Source organism: Erpetoichthys calabaricus, chromosome 17, assembly GCF_900747795.2.
Source record: "Erpetoichthys calabaricus chromosome 17, fErpCal1.3, whole genome shotgun sequence".
In the NCBI taxonomy this organism is placed as follows: domain Eukaryota; kingdom Metazoa; phylum Chordata; class Cladistia; order Polypteriformes; family Polypteridae; genus Erpetoichthys; species Erpetoichthys calabaricus.
Genome location: NC_041410.2, coordinates 90402128 through 90422768, shown reverse-complemented (window position 1 = coordinate 90422768; position 20641 = coordinate 90402128). Strand labels below are relative to the sequence as shown.

Here is a 20641-nt window from a genome sequence, read left to right as displayed (position 1 = left end):
TGGACGGCAGGTCTCCATGGCTCTGAATGTATTACTCAAGTTAGAGGATGGAAAGAAAAAAAAACTGACCAGGAGAGTTTGAAGGAGAATTTTTAAACAGAGAGCAAAATTCTAAAGCACCATAAAGAGTGACACACTCCTGTAATGTGTTATATTTATGAACCTCTTAATATGTCACCACAATTTAATCCAGAAATCAAAGGGGAATAATGCATGAACATTTATGATAACGTTACCTTTTCCCAGTAAACAGAAAAATAACTCTTAGCTTTTCCATGTGCTGTATAATGTGGACCAGAAGTGCTTCTGCTTCCAGCTGCACAAGAATCTGAAACCCCACGGTCTACACAAAGAAGGTTTTGTTCAGGAGCCTGTTGGGCAGAACACTTTGCTGCAGATCTAATAGGAAATTCCAGTGACGCAATGGCGTCTTCAAACCAGCAGCCTTTTTAGTATCAGGTTATTTCTGGGAGATTTTAGGACCGTTTACGTTATATAATAATATCTACTATACTACAAAACACCTTTCACACCTGCTGTGTCCTTATCTATCTATCCATTAAAGTGCTTTTCACTTACTCCATCTGTCTGTCTTTCTATTATATAATGCCTTTCACATCCATCTTTATATAATATAGTGCCTTTCACTATCTATAGAATAAAGTGCCATTTGTTATCTATTACAGTGCCTTTCACTTAATTTCTATGTTTATCTGATATATAGTGCCTTTCTATCTATCTATCTTTCTTGTAAATTTATCTGAATTTTTAATCTTGCCTACTACACTATCTATCTATTATATAGTGCTTTTCTATCTATCTATCTATCTATCTATCTATCTATCTATCTATCTATCTATCTATCTATCTATCTATCTATCTATCTATCTATCTATCTATCTATCTATCTATCATAAAATGTCATTCTTGTCAATTTAGCTAAATTTTTAAATTTTGCCTACTAAGCCAGTGGTTCTCAATTTGTGGGGCGGGCCCCCCTAGGGGGGCACGAAGTAACAAAAAGGGGGGCGTGAAGATGGGAAAAAAAGAAAACAAGAATCAAAAATATGAAAAATACATCTACTGAAACCAAAACAAATTAACTTAAACTACATTCTGATACTAGAAAATGAATATAGAGTTAGATAATAAAAGTTAAGTAGGTATGATAAAATATGCATCTATGGTATATCATTAATTAAAAAAGAACAAATTGGTATTAAAAAAAACGTTGGGGGGGGGGGGCGCAATTAAAACTGTTACTTGGGTTGCAAATACTTAAAGGTTGAGAAATGTTGTACTAATCTATCTATCTATCTATCTATCTATCTTAAAAAATGCTTTTCTTGTTAATCTAATGAAATTTTTAATCTTGCCTACTACACTATCTATCTATCTATCTATCTATCTATCTATCTATCTATCTATCTATCTATCTATCATAAAAAATGCTTTTCTTGTTAATCTATTGAAATTTTTAATCTTGCCTACTATACCATCTATCTTCTCTCTCATAGCCAGCACTAAGATTTTTTAGCAATCTGTACTACAGTAGCTCTCCTGTGGGATTACACCAGTTAGGCTAACCTTTGCTCCCCAGGCACATCAAAGACCCTCAGGCACCCATAACCCAATATGTTTTCCTTCCTTAGACCACTTTTTGGCAGATCCTAATCACTGCCTGCTGTGAACACTCAACAAGACCTGACCCGGTCGTCTAGCCGTCACAATTTGGCCCTTGTTAAAGTCACTCTTGCCCATTTTTCCTGCATCCAACACATCACCGTCAAGATCTGAGTGTTCCTCTGCTCCATTAGACATCCCACCCTTTGACAGGCTCCATTGAACCAAGATCATCAACGTGACTCACATCACTGGAATGTCGGGGCTGATCGGTGCAGGTAGCAGGCTCATTCATTTCTCTCATTAAGACTTTGGTGTGATGGAGTACAATGCAGATCCGTGTAACAAGTCAACTGAAGATTTCTGATGACATGTCATTCATTTACACTGGCACTGCTCGAAGCCTGGCATTGGAGTCATAGCTCTTTGATCTTACGCCTGGAAAAACAGTGGTCGGTGCCATGGAAAGTGCAAATGGAGCAGAAGCTGAGTCACAATGAACAGGGCGTGAAAGGACAAGGAATCTGTTGGATAGAACCTGCTGCCCAAGCGTTAGCCACTCATGTATAGAAAACATGGGGCCGTCTCTGCAAAATGTAAAAAAAAACAGCAGCTGTACAAATAAGTATTTCATTTTTCTTTTTTTGACTTGCTACTCTTTAATGTATTTTACATAAGAACCAAACCATGCTTTACTAGATCAATGGCGTTGCTTTTCTCTCCTGTAACCTGCTTACATTATTCCAGGATCACAAGAGCAGAAACTATCCTGGCAGTAAAAAGCGCAAGGCATAAACTCACCCCACACGAGGTGCCCACCCACACAGAGGAAACCGCAAAGAGGGCATACAAAAAGAAACCTTCATTATTTTTTCTCTCTTTTCATCTTCCGTTCGTTGTCGATCTTCCCTCTCCATCTTACTCGGGCTCCAATTCTCCTTAAGCTGCTGATGTAATCCCGGAGCACTAGCGAGGAAAGCGGCTGAACTGCACGCGTCTGCACGTAACTGCAAATCCAGTGAATCTCCCCATCAACACCTCAGGGTCGCTCGTTCACACTCGCACCACGTTCACCTACACTCACCGGGAGCCTGAGCTTAGCATTTCTAACTAAAAACCAGCACACTGCCACGATATGGACCCGTAACGTGCAACACCACAATCTCCAAAGTGCAATTTTTGAAGGACAAAATCTTATTTCACTGACATGAATGCCTGAATGCTTACATAGTATTCAATTTGATGCACAATAACTAGAACAACAACATCCTGACTCAGCAGGAACACAGATAAATAATTCCTTGAGTGTAACTGGGAGATGCATGCAAAAGGGAAAACAAACCAAAATAAAATAAACGATGCAACTAAAACCCGGACAAGAAGCAAAAATCCAGTCAAAATTCAGGCAAGACACAAAAATTAATCACAAAGTGATTTCAATAAACGTTTTGAACGATTTATCCTCAGATCCGACCTTTTATCCCATCTCCTGATGAGCGAGGTCATGACCCCGGAGACCACGCCCATAGAAATGCGGGACTCAAAAATGGAAAAGGCTCTGCAACCTCAAAATTGATTATGGCAAATAACAGTTTGGTACAGCAGACATCCGGCATGACTGGAAACGTCCTAATTAGTAGATACGGATCACGTGACTAATTCCTCGATACAATCATTTAATTTTGAGGTATGAGTAACAGTTGCAAGACCCTCAGATTAACACCAACCTAAAATGGTGATTTAATTTAGTTTATTTCCTGGACCGCAGGAGCACACCCAACTTTCACAATCAGAGACACGTAACACAACGACACAAACAAATTATTTGCAAACAATATAAAATACCAGTAACGGCGCACTGCACGATAACGTGAAGTGAAGACACTTGACTTGAGTGTTCCTAGTTTTCATTCTCTTTCTCTGTACGTTTACCATTCGTTGGCTCACAGGTTGATGTGCTTGCTGCTTTCTGAGCAGCTGTTCTTTTCTCCACCCTAGCGGCCCACTGCTTCTCTTCTTCCGTCGGCATCTTTTACCATTAAAACTGATTAAGTCAGTGTTTGTGTTGCACTTACTTAGAACGTTTTTCTTTAATTTTACACTTAAGCTGGCCTTCAATCTGCCTCAGGAATGACTTAAGATATGAAGAGGTAGGGGAAGTGACGGTGATGGTGATATTAATGAGAACGACGCCTGTACGCATGCGCCTCATGGCCGCCCTGCTACACACTCCTGGGAGTTGATTCTACAATAAAATAAAATAAAAATAAAAAAAGGAATAAAAATCATCACCCCGAAAGCGGATAGTAGACGTCACGTAGTATATGTGTACCAAATGTCAACGGTCTACGAGCTACAGGTGATTTAAAATCCTGGACAGACAAACGGACAGCCACAGTAGCATATTATATAAGAAAAAAAAAATAATAATAAAAAAATTTTTATATAAAAATATAAAATAATAATACAAAGAAGGAAGAAACAACAATACATGCGCACGTAGATTCCACCCCATTTACCCTGATGACACAAATACTAACGAAACGCCGAAACACAGAAAACGATCGACGGTAAGCATTCAAATGTCCAAACACAGTCCAGTACATCAGGTGTAGACAATGATGTTGAACGTAATAAAAACCCCTGTAACAGCACCCTGATCGAAATGGAAAGTTTTATCCTGCCAGGTTCCAGCTGTTATGTGAAAATTTGAAGTGATTGGAAGGTCCCCCCAGACGAAGATGTGTCCAACAGAGACAGAAATCACACAAACAAGCAGGCATGGGACAAGAATATAAATTCAGATAAACTATTGTCCAAGGTGGTATTTGTAATCCAATTAGGGGTGGGGCACGATAAAACATACATAAACAATCCTTTCCGGCATCCTTCAGCTTCTTTTTAAATGTCGCACCTCATTACGTTTCTTTCTTCCAGCTAGCCTTGTGGCAGCCCAACAGTGCTGGGATGCTGGGATTGGAAGTCCATGCTAAGTAGTGTTGCTCCAAGTTTGGAGTTTTGGGTAGAAAGTTGCTTTGCAGGTGGATTATACCACTATACAAACAGTTTTAACAAATGTACCTGGAGGTATGAGGAGACTTACAATGTTTCAAGAAATATCCACTTCTAGGAGCAGGATCTTGGCATAGCAGAGGTGCTTGTTTGCGTCTAGAATCGGTATGTTCTTATTATGGTTGCTGTTAAAAATTATAAGTGGATGAAAGGGACAAACCAAGATACAAATATGACTTTCATGGAGGTCCACATTAACTTTTCCCAGAAAGGCCATACTAGGGCTGACCTTTGGAGGCCACCTGGCGGGTCTGAGCCATAGACTCCAGCTACAGATGAGACACTCTGAAGCCTCCAGCTCATTCAGCAACTCGAGACACTCTAAGGCCTGTAAGGTGACGCCCCTGTTGTCAGCTGTTCTGTTTAGACCCCGCCCATTCTCCAGCAGTCTCCGACATTACCAGGCCTCAGAACGAAACGTGTACTTAAACGTGACAATATGGTGTTACAGTATACAAGTTATACAATATTTGAAAGGTTTTAAATGTAACACTTTAAAGTAAGACTTACAATGTCTGCTTTAAAAGTAAATTAACGTTTTATTTGCTGTTGTTTTACTACCTGCAATAAGAAACTCTCTAAGTTTATTAGGTTAGATTAGATAATGTCGTGGGGAAATTAAAAAAATAAAGGTAAACAAAAAATAGATAAAGGTAGATTTTTGTGTTGAGAATAGTATTGTATAGTAACAAAGACTGAAAGTTTGTGCAAGGACAACTTTGACATAAACAGGCAAACGTTCTCCCTTCTTCCAGAATGAATGAATGCTTATGTTTGTGCAATAAACTTCGCTTCACGTGCTTCACAGCGTCTGAGGTGCACGGGTCTGTCCAGAGGTGAAAAACTGTCCTTGCTGTAGCTGGCTACTTCTCGGTCTGAGAGGGTCAGCCTGAAGAAGGTTAATGTGGCCTGCAACATGAAGGACGAGCCAGACAGGTGGTCGAAACATTGACAATGGAAATTGTGGCTGCCAGAGCATTGGGTCTCAATTCTAGTCTGGTCATTTGATTTTAATGACCCTGTATTTTTATTATTAATGACCCAATATTATTTTTAACCCTGTATTATTATTAATAATGACCCTATATTATATACAGTATATATTATACTAGCTGTTCCCTGTGGCACCGCCCATGTAGTAGTGAAATGGAACAAACTTTAAAAATCAATAAACAAAAAATAGGTATCGCTAGCTAAGCGGAGGCAAGGTACACTCCAAAACACAGAGGTAGACCGACTCCCCACTCCTGACGTCATGCTTCCCCCTCCCCTCGGCCCGCAACCTCTGTCTCAGATTAGCGCAAACATATCACTCCTGTAAGTGAACTTTAATACTTAGTGTGATGAGAGAAGTTGCAAAAGCAACCGTAATGTTCGAGCAAATTCTAGAAAAAAACCCGATCTAAATCCATTAAGTAGTTCTCTTGTTCGCTAGCTAAGCAGATGTGAGATATGCTCTGAGGGTAGCGCATGAGTCAGGATGGCCCCACCGCCCTCCCCTTGGCCCGCTGCTTCGCACAAATAAATTGGTACTGCAAGCAAACTATGATATTTAATGCAATGAGAGAAGTTGCAAAATCAACCGTAATGTTCGAGCAAATTCTAGAAAATAAACCAATCTAAATCCGTTAAATAGTTCTCTCGTGAAAAGCGGACAAACATACAGGCAGACAGAGGTTGGATTTTATATATTGTGGAAAGTAGCCCGGACACAGACAGGCGGACATAGATGGTTCACTCAACACACGTTTACTATATATTATTATCTACAGAAGTGAAGCACACAACCTCCCAAAACTCCCCCAAAGTCCAAGCTTCGTTATAATGCCTCTTTCTCTTCAGGCCGCCTCCTTGCCTCTCCTCCCGAGCTCCGTCCTTCTCCACTCCCGACTCAAGCCATCGAACGGATGGAGGAGGCCCCTTTTATGATCACCCAGATGGGCTCCAGGTGTCTTCTGATAAGCTTCCGCCGGCACTCCACAGTGTGGCGGAAGTACCAGCTCTGCACCTGGAAGCACTCCGGGTGTCCCTGATCCTCTTCCCCCAGCACTTCTGGGAAGTGCTGAGGTCCAGGACTCTGTAGGCATCAGGGTGCCCCCTGGCGGTGACCACGGGCCCCTACGGGGCTGAGCTTCAAAGCTGTGTACCCATGGCCCCCAAAGCCACCAGGGCAGTCACCCCCTCATGGTCTGGAGGAGGCATAAGCCCTCCTCTGGTTCCTCTTGGGCATCCCGGCTGGGTACCACCCCCCCGCCACATGCTACAATATATAGAGATTCTATTATTATATTATATAATTTGGTTATTTATTATTACTAATCCTATATTTAATGACACCCGACATTAATTACCCTATAAACATATGTTAAGCCCAGACTCCCCCATTCTCCATCCTCTACAGCCCAGCACACATACAGTGGTCTTTGATCCTGCATTTCAGATGTCATTGTCTGTTGTGCAGAAGACTACATAAAGAAAATTTGCATTTTGTCTCATCAAAAAAAGACAATTTCACTAAAATTCAAATTAGGCCCCATCTGCAAGGTAAAGATCCAAATATTATAAAGTGCAACATGACCTAATGATCATAAATGTCAGACATAACTGAATTTAAAAAACCAATCATAGCTTTAACCCTGCATCCCCCCCAACCCCCCTGTTATTTTCTTGCATCAGGAAAGCAGCATATGGAAGTTGTGTGTGACCGCTGCAGAAGAAGGCCTAGGAGGTCCGTGTCATAAAGGATCATTCAACAACATAAGACATGTGGTCACCAGAGATGGCATCGACAGGTGAGGTTATTCTGTGTCGCCAGTCTTTTAAATAGAACATGATCTAAACATACAGGTCGGAGATAAAGGATCCATCCTGCCACGTCCAGGTGAGTCCGAATTGGGAAGAAGGAGGACAAAGCTCGCCTGGAGATGCGGAGTAGAAGAAAGAGAGAACTTAAAGAGGAATTGTGTGCAATGGAGAGCCGTTGTGAAGGTATTGTTGGTAATATTTGAACCCGGGACTCGTGTTTCTGTGGTGGCGTCTGATGTTTGGGGTGCTGCAATGCCACCTTACTGCTCACAGGGGCACATAAGGTAGCTTCTGGAATTTTGGCTGTGCACCCTCGTGTAAAGGGGTGGCATAGTGGTAGCGGTGCAGCCTCACGGGAGACCAGGGTTCGCATCCCAGGTCCTCATTGTGTGGAGTTTGCATGTTCTGTGAGTTTCCCTCAGGTGTTTCCGGTTCTTCCCATAATCCAAAGGAGAATTCGCAACACAAAACTGTCTGCATGTGTGTGTGTGTGTGTGTGTGTGTGTGTCTGTGTGTGTGCTCATCCTGTGATGGGCTGGCACCCTGTGTGGTATTTGTCCTGGCTTGTGCACTATGCTAGCTTTTTATTCTCTAGGACCCCCCACCAGCGACCCTCAAGAAGGTTAGAAAATGACTTGGCATGATACGACCCTCCTGTGTCTCCTTTAACTAATTCCTCATAACCTCAGCATGGTGGCTGCACACTTGACAGCGGATTCAAATAATGGATGGATGGTTGGATATAATTTATTTTTTTTTATACATTTTACACAAATGGTTTACTCTGTAAAATACACGTATTTCTAAAGGACAGTTTTACAAATGTTTAAAGTTGTCCTGTGGCACACGGTGAAGTAACTGAACCTCTGATAAATAGCCCTCAAACTGCTCTACATCTGTTAGAAGTATTAAAAGGATAATATTATTGTTTTTTTCCAAGAAACTCCGAAATAACTCAGGTGATCCCATGGATATAATTTGCAGTTAAATAGTAGAATATCCACTGGAGCTTTCACTGAGAAGCAAAGTAAATCTTTAAAATGGATGACACGTGGCACAGTAAATCAAATGACGAGAACTGAAATGACTTGCCTCTGCCACAGATGACAATTAAATAGTATAAACAGAGAGATGGACACCCATCAGCCTCAAGATTAAAACCACCAACAAGTGCTGAACTGAATCACACTGATGATCTCGTTCCAATTTGGAAGCAAGTGAACAGTCCGCTCCTCATGGATGATGTGTTGGAAGCAGGAAAAATGAGCAAACAGAAGGACCTGAGCGACTGTGACAAGGGACAAACTGTGACAGCTAGACCACTGGGTACAAATCGATGGGTCTTGTGAACTCTTCCTGGTATGCAGAGATTAGTATCCACCTAAAGTGGTCCAAGGAAGGACAACAGGTGAGCCATCAACAGGGTCCTGGTTACCCAAGACTCATTTATGTTTGTGGAGAATGAAGGCCAGCCGGTCTGGTCTGACCCCACAGAAGATCTACTGGAGAACAAATGGCTGAAAAACAATTCTGGCCATGAGAGAGAGAGGGGTCAGAACACAAACTGCAGTCAGAATGCCCAATGTTGACCCCTGTCCACCACTGAACATGCATACAATGGGCACATGAGTGTTAGAACTGGACCAAGGAGCAATGGAAGAAAGTGGCCTGGTTGGATGTGTTCTTTTAGATCATGTGGGATGTGCGTCATTAACCTGGGGAATAGACTGGCAACAGATTACACCGTGGGAAGGCAGCAAGCTGGCAGAATTAGTGTGATTCTCTGGGCAATGTTCTGCTGGGAAACCTTGGGGTCCAGGTTGTCCATGTGGATTTTACTTTGACATGTACCATCTTGCTGTAGACCACATACATCCCTTCATGGAGATGGCATTCCTGGATGGCAGTGGTCTCAGCAGGATAATACACCCTTGCCACACTGCAAAGATTGTTCAGGAATGGTTTGAAGGACATGACAAAAAGTTCAAGGTGTTGACTTGGCCTCTAAATTCCCCAAATCTCAATCCAATCAATGAGCTGGAAAATAAAGGATGATCCGTGGAGGCCCCACTTCACAATATACAGGACTGCTGTGAATGTCTTGGTGCCAGAGGACATCTTCCGAAGTCTTGTGGTGTCCACTACTCGATGGATCAGAGCTGTTTTGGCGGCACAAGGGGAACCTATGCAATATTAGGCAGATGGCTTTAATGTTGTGGCTGATTGGTGTATGTATTGTAAAGACAAGACAGACAATAATAGTAGGTATGGGGCACCTCGAAGGAGAACGCTGCACATCGAAAGGCGTAAAATGTGCGTTAAGTGCAAACTGTTGAGACTATCCTAATGGAGTATGTGCAAGATGACTAAGTGTACGCTTTTGATGGTTTCTGGGAGGAAGAGAAGGCTCCAGGTGGAGCAACCCCAGAAGTGACATCACAGTTGGAGGCACATCAATCTTCCTTTCTGCAGAAGGGAAAGGAAAGGAGGAGCGAAATCGTTATTGCTTAGCGCCCTCATGTGTTCTGGGGGAGTAATGTAATTATCCAAGCCCTTAAGTTGTTCCCCAAGCGTCTGTGTGTGTTACAGTATATATCTGTCTCTCTCTCTCCCTCTAGGGGTCGCTGTCGCCCCGTTAAACCCAACAGACAGATATGCAGACACAGGGTAAAAGCACGAAGAAGTTCTTTTAACTATTTTACCTTCTTCATAGTGCCCTTTAACCACTACAGCCACCATAAACAATTAAACCAACAATAAATTAACACAATACTCTTTCCTCCACACCTCCCAGCAAGCTCTGTCCTATTCCTCCTGACTCCAACTCGTCTGCTAGGTCTCCAGCAGTCCTTTATATAGTCCTTGACCCGGAAGTGCTTCTCCTCTTCCATTCACGTGACTTGCCAGCACTTCCGGGTCAGATGGAGAACTTGCTTTTTCTTCAGCCCGGAAGTACTTCAGGGATTCAGTCCCCATGACTTGGGAGTATTTCTGGGCTATACGGAAAGTAAAGACTCCCAAGGTCTCCCTGCAGCGTCTCCTGGTGGCACCCACAGTACCCAGGAGGGCTGTGAAGCCAAACTCCAAATCCCATGGTGCCCTGCGGGAATCTAAGGTACTGCTATGCTGCAGGGACATCGCTATCTGCCGTCCTGGGGGATGCAGTGTCCCTCAGTAGCTGCTTTCCCCCATCTTTATCATCTTTGGGTGTCCCGGGCGGGTGGAGCAGCCGGCCTCCACCACAATATATACAGTACATACATATATATATATACATACATACACACATATATAAATAAATACACATTCATATATATATACATATACTAGATATTAAGCCCGTTACAATAACGGGCGCTAGAACAGTAGTCCATATACATTAGTAGGAACAGTCCATATTACATGGCAAGGGACCTTTTACCTCATTAAATTTTTTCCGTAAAATGCCTGTAATTTTCTCTGACAGTAATACTGGCTTTTCTGTCCATAATATGCGTTTAATTTTCTGTCACAACAGTGGGCAATCAGCAGATTCTCCCCAGCAACTGATGTAATGTGCACGAAAATAAATCTACTTTTAGTTTACACTTTACCGGGTCAAATTTCTTAATCGCAAATCTGACATCCTCAGAGTGAACACTTGCACAACAATGGGGAAGCTGGTCTCCGCGTCCCAGTACCCGATTGGATTTTTCTTGTTTTCTGTTTTAGGTCTTACCTCATTTACCGAAATCCGATTGGATCTTCCGCGTGATATTTTATAGGTCCCGCCCTCTCTGTCTTGTGTGATGCGTCAGGCGGCCTTTGAAGCAGCGTACTGCGCATGCACACTTCACCAGAAGACACACACACACGGACACTGGATGAACACAGGGGCTTTATATATATATATATATAAACACATACAAATACATACATTCATATACACATACATACATACACACACACATATATATATATATATATATATATATATATATATATATATATATATACACACATACATATATATATATATATATATATATATATATATATATATATATATATATATATATATATACTGTATACAGTAATCCCTCACTATATCGCACTTCGACTTTTGCGACTTCACTCTATCGCTGATTTTATATGTAAGCATATTTAAATATATAATGCGGTTTCTGTGGACAATGGGTCTTTTTACTTTTGGTACATGCTTACTCAGTTGGTTTGCCCAGTTGATTTCATACAAGGGACGCTATTGGCGGATGGCTGAGAAGCTACCCAATCAGAGCACACAGTTAAGTTCCTGTGTGCTGATTGGCTCAGCGACAGTGCGCCGAATTCGATTCCGCTGCGTTAAACAGGAAGTCTCATCTCGTTCATTCAGCATCATCATGTTTTGCTGTGTAAAGAGTTAACTTTTATGCTCTCTTGTGTTTATCTTTGTGCGTAGTCAGGTTCTTTGTTATGGCTTCAAAATGATCTGCTCCTGCTACTGCTTCAGGGGCTGTGCCCAAGCGCCAATGGAAGATCATAACAATTGCCGAAAATGTAAAAGGTTTGGATATGTTTTATTTAAAAAGGAGGAAAAGAATATAAGATCTACGGTTGCAGTGTCCTTTAACCAGGGCGCAAGACGAGTTGTAAGTGAACATAATAAGGTGGTAAGGTTTATTAGAATCGTGGGAAGGGTTTATAAAGCCTTAAAATATATATAAATAATAAAATAAATATAAGTTCACTACTTTGCGGATTTTCACCTATCGCGGGGGGCTCTGGAACGTAACCCCTGCGATAGGTGAGGGATGACTGTACAGTATACAGTACTATAATGTATTATACAGTATCTGCCAAATAATACAAAGATACACAACACATCTTTTGCTCTTACAGGGGCTCATCAGGTGTATGCACTTTTGCATCCCTGCATCACATACTGTATCTATGATCTGCTTCTTGTAACTGAGAGGACGTGGCGGATGTTTGCCAACTGGCCAACCAACCACAAGCGTTACCTGGTAGGTAACCACCTAATAATCAGATTGCAATTCAGATTTAAAAAAAAGAATATACATATATATAAAAACCTTCCATTGTTTGAAATAGGGACATAATGAATACCCGGGCGCTAGCAAGCCCAAAACCCAACACGAACACACAAGCACGGCGAAAAAAGGCGTTCGTAGATAATTTAGTTCAAATGGCTCTGGAATATGTGAAGAGCAACAGGTGCAGATGTTTATTTACGCGCGCCTTTATTCGCTACGCCCAATTGAGGTCGCCCTTTTGAGGCTCGCCTTTTTGTGCGCGCCCTTATTGAAGGATACCGTCTTGTACGTCCGCTGGCTTGTACATCCGTAATATACCTTTCATTTTCTCTGGCGGTAATACAGGCGTGCGCGTCGGTAATATGCCTTTAATCTCCTCTGACAGTAATACTAACTTGTATGTAGCTGTAATATGAGTCACTGTATTGTGTACCTTTAATTTCCACTCGCAGTAATACTGGTTTGTATTTCCGTAAAACGCCTCTAACTTTCTCTGACAGTAATATCGCCCATCGCACCGCGCACCGCGCCCCGCGCATGCGCACTTCATCAGAAGACACCCACACACGGACGCCTGGACGCACATAGGGATTTTATATATATAGATACTTAAACACACACACATATCCACATAACTATTTATTGATTTCATTATCACTATTGGCAAAAATTCCAAAAGACAGATTTCAAAAGAAGATTAGCCGTCGGGGGGCAAATTCTCTTTAGGAATGTATATACAATATAAAAATTATAAATATCGATCCCATGCTTGATTTTATTTTTAGCAGTTGGAACAGTATGAATTAAATAAATTATACTTTAGTGTGTCCCATCCTGGATGGATTCCTGTTGCTGGCTGGCCCAGTGCTGAAGGCTGAACTCACACGCCTCAAAGTAACTGGATACTCAAGCTCAATTAAATGAAGTGGGGTCTGAATGATAACAGGGTAGAGGAGATCTCTTAGGCTGTACTTTGGACAGTTACAGTAACATGTCTAGTGTGGATGTCTCATGGGGTTTCACTAGAAGTTGTGTGTTTTGTTCTTTCCAGAATTGACCTGCACAAGTTTTCAGAATGAATCCTGACTTCCTTTGTCTATCTTTCCCTCAGAGAGAGTCACCGGTCATTTGAGTGTAAAGATCCACTCATAGATGAATGTGTAACTGTGATCAGGCAACCGTTGCCGAGACTCATTTTCAAAGAAGAATCTCCTGACCAGCCGGCTGTGAAGCTCCTCAACCTGAGAACAACTACTGACGTAAGACGTTTTTTTCCTCTTTTTAATTTCATGCCATGTTTTTCTTACTTGTAATGTGATGTGTGGCAATACACAATAGAGATCTTGTGAAAAGTATGACTTAATGTCCAATGTCAGGAACTCCGCACGCCGGTGTCATCACGAACATTTCATAAGTAGAGCACAGCATTCTTCAACCTGCATTTGGGTAGTAGATGGGTGGTGGGCAGAGAAAGCAATGTGTGCAAGTCAGGAACCAGACCATCCCAGGACACCCCCTGACTTGTACCCACGGGACCAACAGTCTCCAATTAACATTTTATGGGGGACGTGGGAGGACACCTGAAAAGCGAGAGAACAACACCTAAAGAGAAGGGGAGAACGTGCAAACTCCATACAGACACTCATTGACAGGGAAGCTGGGCCAGGAGCATTGTGGGAGAAACGCTGGTCAGTGAGCCACCATGATGACCACTGGTACAGTCAATAGTTTTACATGATTTGAATATCGTATATAAGAAATAGTCAGAGAGCACACAATGCCCTAAAGTTAACAATATACCGTGCCATCATTGAACTCTCAGATGAAGGCGGCCATCCTTGATGGAGGGTAACTCATAAATCATTTGTAAAAATGTACCTTATAAAAGACAATGTGAGGTTAGACTGCCCCATCATTTGGGGAGTCCAGTATGAATTTATCAGCATTGAATCCATACAGTATATATGCCAGGCTCCCTACTCTGCACCCAACATCTGATTTAATCTCATTTGGTGAAGAAGCAGGTGGCAGCTGTGCCAGTCTGTCTATAACAAAAAGAACAACACTGCCATCCATCATACCTGGGGAGCACCAGCACCATTATATTGGCCTCTTGACCAGGTAAAGGAACATCTTGCCATCACATCAATGTAAGTATAAATTCAGGATTGACTTTATTCACATTCTTGCTTTATGTATTCTAACACTGACTTTATGTGTTCAAAATTTCAAAATATTTGCCCATTTGGCACCCTTTTCAAAACAAAGAGAGGGGAGAGGATAGGCTGGAAGCATGCGTTGATTTTATCACACAATGAACCACCGGGAATTGGGACCCGAGTGCAGCCGTACAATGGGAGACACCTCAGTGCCACACTTTAACAGTGTGAGGTTTTGTTACGATGGCTGGAGTGCCAATCCTGCCACCGACCCCTAAGTTTTCCCTGTAAGTTGGAGAGCTGGATGCAGGTTAACATCATACCCCGGACGCAGCAATTACAGGTTAAGAGCCTTGCTCAAGGGCCCATCGGAGTAGAGTCACTTAACAAAAATCAAACTTAATTCATTTTCAAAGGATTTCAAGTCCATTTGTGACCTCCTGAAATTAAAAGAATTCAAAGGTATCCTGTTGAGACCCTCTTCCCCTTCAGAGGGGCAGGGACACAAGCTCAAAAAGTGGCCAGCAAGACACAAAAACTCCAGACTGGGAAAGAACTTCTTGCATTAGACATTCAATCACTTTTAGATTAGTTGGATGTTCTGATTTCTCTACTGAATTTTGTATGTAGTGCAGATTGGGTAGCGACATGGACTGCTTTTCACCAAAGCAAACTCAGCAGACTTTACTTACCACTGTAAAAGACTGGGGGCGCCACTGATCACCAAAACCCCAGACACATCACACTAAACAGTCTTGGGTGTAAAATAAATGGTTTTATTTTCACAAAATACCTCATTACCAGTCAATCCACAGCCTTTCAATATACAATCCTCCTTTTCCTCCTCCTTCTGCCTCCTGACCCAGACTCACCGGAGAAGGCTGGACGGCTCACTTTTACGTCAGACCCGGGAATATTTCCAGTACCGGCACATAGCCCAGTAGAAGCACTTCCGGGGTAGATGGAAATCTGGAAGCAAGGAGTCCCCCAACCCTGTACCGCCCTCTGGCAGCACCCAAGGACCCCAACAGGGCTGTCTTTCAGGACTACAAGTCCCATAAATCCCTGCGTGGTGTCCTTACTGAGTCCACGGCAGTGGAGCACTGCCATCTATCATACTAAGGGAGGAACTGCCCTGGATACACCATCTTCCCCCTCCTGATCGATCCCTTTGTAAGGGATGTTGCTTCAGTTCCATCCCGGCCCGGTTACACCTTCTTCCATACTGTCCTTCCATTACAGCGTTCCAACCGAGAAAGTTTCCAGCATAGCACTCACACCATATATATACTGTGATAAGATAGACATGGGTACATCAAAAAAGGTTTGGGGCAGCCACCCATATATTGTGCCCTGGCTGCAAAAAGGTTAAATTTTGATGAGTTGTGTTCAGGTTGAAGTTCAAAACAGAACTGATTTTGGTTTGACAAGATGGCAGCTTTAAAGGCCATGACAGGAAGTTACGTCATCTGGATAGGAACTGGAAGTGACATCTTTGGGACCGGACGTGATGTCATCTATGGACCCAAACCTGAAAATGACGTCATTCATGGCGCTGGAACCGAAAGTGACATCATCTATGGGCCTGGACTCGGAAGTGACCCCATTTATTGTGCTGGAACTGGAAGTGACATTGTCTATGGGCCTGGAACCAGAAGTCGCGTAATCTATGGGGCCATAACCAGAAGTGACATCATCTATGGGGCTGGCACATAGTGGGATTTCCCAGAGATAGTCTACAGAGGACATAGATAGAAAGTTAGTGCAGCCCGCCACCCCCCTGGTTTGGCGTGCTACCACTATTATTTAGGCCCTCTAGCTGCCTCCCAATCGCATGTGTGTGACAATACACATAAACAGACACACACACTATATATATATATATATATGTATATATATATATATATATATACACATAAATGCATACCTACTCATGTTGTAATACTACAGAATGAGATAACAAAAGAGTGTGGGCACTGTGAACCTAGTTATACGGATGAAAAAAGGCAAAAGAAATAACTAGAACACTCAAATGTTAACCAGCCGCTGCCAGTTTATCTTGCAAGGGTTAGGGTTAGAGGTTCCTGTCCTCTCTGTCCTCCCAGCCTCTCCCAGTGCTTGGCGGGTTTATATAATGTAGGAGCTGGAAGAGGCGAGACTTCTAGGGAAATGGGAGAAGTGAGCTCAGTCAGCTTCTGGACGTACTGCAGAAAGGTGAGAAGGTGTTAGCAATGGCGCTCCTTCTTGGTGCCAAGGGGTATTGCTTACATTCTAAGAGACCTGAAAGTGTCTCCTAAGCGCCCGTGTCTGACAATGTGTGCATGTGTACTGTATATATATATATATATATATATATATATATATACAGTGGAACCTCGGTTTGCGAGTAACTTGGTTTACGAGTGTTTTGCAAGAGAAGCAAAAATTTTTAATAAATTTTGACTTGATAAACGAGCGAGGTCTTGCAGTACGAGTAGTATGGGTAATCGTCTCCTATTCTCCGTCTGAGTCGACGTGCCTCACTCATATAGTCAACATCCGTACGAGCGTATACTGTTTACTGCAGCATTAGCATTGTGACTGTGTGTACGCGCGCATGCGCATGTGTGTGTATGTGTGTGTGTGTACTCGCTCGCTCGTGTGTGTGTGTATGTATGTGTGTGTGTATGTGTGTGTGTGCTATTGTGCACGTTTGTGCTGTGACGTGCGAGTCCCCATCTTGCACCCTAAAACACGAAGCTGAGTCTCAGTACTTTAGCGACACCAGCTTTATTCAGCTTGACACAGCAACAGCGCGGTTATTTATTGTAGCGGGATCTGCAGGATCTCTCCTATACACAGACACAGCAGTCAGGCAGGGCCCTGCGCATTTATAATGTTCCTTGTATCACCCATCGACGGCAGGCGCTTATAGCATGTCTGCGATCTTTTCGGATTCGGTTTTACGGCGAACTGCTACAGCGCTGGGAGACTGCGATTGCTTTGGGATGCTCTTCCGCGTGTTGTCCCGTTGGGTGCAATCCCACAAGAGTTTAGAAACTCACTCACACCAGCCATGATTCTTTTCAAAGGTAAAGTGCAGGTTAATTTGTTTTATGTATTTTTACTTTATATTTTGTATTAATCATTTTTATATGAATAGTTTTGGGTTGTGGAACAAATCATCTGAGTTTCCATTATTTCTTATGGGGAAATTCACTTTGATATACGAGTGCTTTGGACTACGAGCACGTTTCCGGAACGAATTATGCTCGCAAACCGAGGTTCCACTGTATATGTATATATATATATATATATATATATATATGTATATATATATATATATATATATATATATATATATATATAATTATTTATATACAATATGTATTATGTTAACTTTCTGTTTTTGCATGTTTATATAGAATGAACCTTTTAACATTTTCAATTTCTTCTTTGTACCTAGCAGGAAGGCATTGCTGAGATGACGGAAGAGAAGATTAATTTATTTAACTCCAAAAACTGTTATCTTCAAGCTAAACTGCCTTGTAAAAGAACACGGAGCAATTCATCGAGTAGGTAATCAAGAGAAAGGGATGACGGCAGCTAAACTTTGTCATATTTAGTTCCGATTTTCATCAGTGAGTCAACCACACAAGTGCATATTAACGTGATGAAAAATTCAGAGTTGAAAGACAAGAGCAAGGAGTCGTTAACATGGAAATAATAATAATAATAAAAAAAGAAAGACTTTGGAACGGCAATTAAAGGACTAATCGGTTAAACTTAGGTAAAACAAGCTGACCTTGAAATCCTTCGCCTAACGAGATCAGGGTCATGACCTCTGTGAACACGCCCCCAAGCAACCAGAGGGTCCAGCATAGCAACAGGATCCACAAATGAGAAAGGCGAAATGTCATTGTGGAAGAATATGTTCCATTTTTAAACTTTAAGAACTCAAAATCTATGTATGTCAAAACCCTACTATCGATATTCTAATTAGTAAGTGACAAAGACGAGATAAAGAGCTAAAACAAACATTTGGGGCAGCCACCCGTATAATTTTTCCTGGTTGCCAAATTGTTAAATGGCGTACAGTTGTGTACAGGTTTGAGTCAAAGATGGGGCAAAGATGGAGGTTTTAAGGGAGCGTAGAGGAAGTGAGGTCATCAGGGCCGGAACTGGAAGTGTGAGGTCATTGGGATCACATAGAATTTCCCATAATCAGTCTGCAGTGGAAAGAGTGAAAGGATCAGTACACTCTGCCACCCTCTGGTCTGGTGTGGAATTACTTAGCTGCCTCCCTGACACAAGAAACTCCAGTAGAATTTACATTACAAATTTTAAAAAATCAGAGATCACAACAGTGAGACGTGGAACAATTAATAAGAGTAAACAGTTAATTAAGTTACTTTCTTATAACCTTATGAGGAATACAACTTAATAAAGTGGGGAAATTTAGATTTTATAAGGAAATACTTGATCCAAAAACGGAACCACCACATGTTTCCAAAGTGCACAAAACTTGTCGGGTAGACATTTCACTTCAAGTGCAACAAGAATGTAGAAAATTAGAGTGAGGATCGGGAGAAAAGGAGTCAAAAGGGCAAAGCGGGGGTCAAAACTGAAAGTCAAAAACTCAGAAATGTTAACGATAGAATCATAAACCAAAAATCAAAGTCAAACAGCAAAATACCAATAATCAAAATTCAAAGTAGTATGCTAAGCTTGGACCAATCTCGGAGAGTCGCGACTATTTTACGGTGGCCTTTATACCGTTGTGCCAAGTGCATCACGGTTAGCCTCCATGTAAACGGTGAAGACAAAACCCAAAGAGAGGAACTCCATTCCCAAAATGAAAGATTTGAAAAACTTCTAAAGAGAAACTCTAAACGGTATGCAGAATTAGATTCCTTGGGTGTCAAAACCCCAGAAAAGGACACCAAGATGATAATTCCAGCTGCAGGGAAATCCAAGAACTATTAAAAAGCAGCTCAAATTATAACAGAAAATCAAAACGAGCGTAGTCGGTAGGATAACAATGAACCACATCTCCTATAAAAGTCCTCGAGTAGCGCATATTCATAGCATGAACTGATATCAAAAGAATAGGAGACTAATTAAGTTGTGTGTCCCTTGGGTGGGGGGGGGGTGGTGGTTACTATTTTTTCAAGAGGTGCCACTCTGAATGGGAAATTGTCGGTGGTGGGAGGGGCAAATACAATTTTGCTATTTTGCTTAGGACCTCAGGATGGCAAGGACTAGAACTGCAGAAAAGGACAAGTAAACACACGTTTGAAACAAAGTGAGACATAAACTGGAGCTGGAAGTCAGTCACTGTGCCACACACCCACACACATTATAAACAGAAATTATCCATATGCCAGTATTAATATGCTCTTATTTTATGAACACATACAGTGAATTGTCAGACTGTTAACAATGAAACTTTTCTCTCACTTTTACAAATATTCATGTCATTCATTCTTGTATCTGGACTTTTGGAAGATAAAAGAACATCTGTGGACTTTGTGTTTCAATAACCTCTCTGTACAGGCTGTTGGTAGGAGTAGGTCAGCGTATTCATAATGTGAAAAAGAGGAATGTTGTCAACGGCGTTAATGCAAAGCTTGTTCTTACCTATGAATTGGCCCAATGTGTTTAGCTCCTTTTATGCTATTACAAGGCCTGTCAGGCCAGTAAATGTCGGCTTTCATTTCCATATCTAAAGCAGGGTCGTTCTGTCAAGTGGCACACATTGAAAGCATCCAGCATATACAGATGATTCACAAAGTCTTCAAACCCCTTCACAGTTTTCACATTTTTGTTATGTTGCCGCCTTGTGCTAAAAGTCATTCAAATTCAGTTTTTCCCCCCTTGTCAATCAACACACGCCTGTCTGTAGAAGACCCCACAGGTGAGCAAAACTAAGCCTTGAGGACGAAGGAATTGTCTGAAGGGCCTAGAGAC

General features: G+C 41.9%; 1 protein-coding gene across 3 annotated transcripts in view; it reads left to right on the top strand.

Annotated features, from left to right (window-relative positions):
- The window catches only part of il16 (interleukin 16), a 116142-nt gene that overhangs the window by 31748 nt on the left and 63753 nt on the right, over window positions 1-20641 (top strand). Inside the window, exons 3-5 of one of the 3 annotated variants that reach the window (XM_051920414.1) lie at window positions 7372-7487; window positions 13645-13792; window positions 18141-18246. In XM_051920414.1, coding sequence (XP_051776374.1) covers window positions 7372-7487; window positions 13645-13792; window positions 18141-18246 — 370 coding nt within the window. Of the gene's footprint in view, window positions 1-7371; window positions 7488-13644; window positions 13793-18137; window positions 18251-20641 lie in introns of those variants that run through there. The other 2 variants (XM_051920413.1, XM_051920415.1) reach the window with 2 other exon arrangements.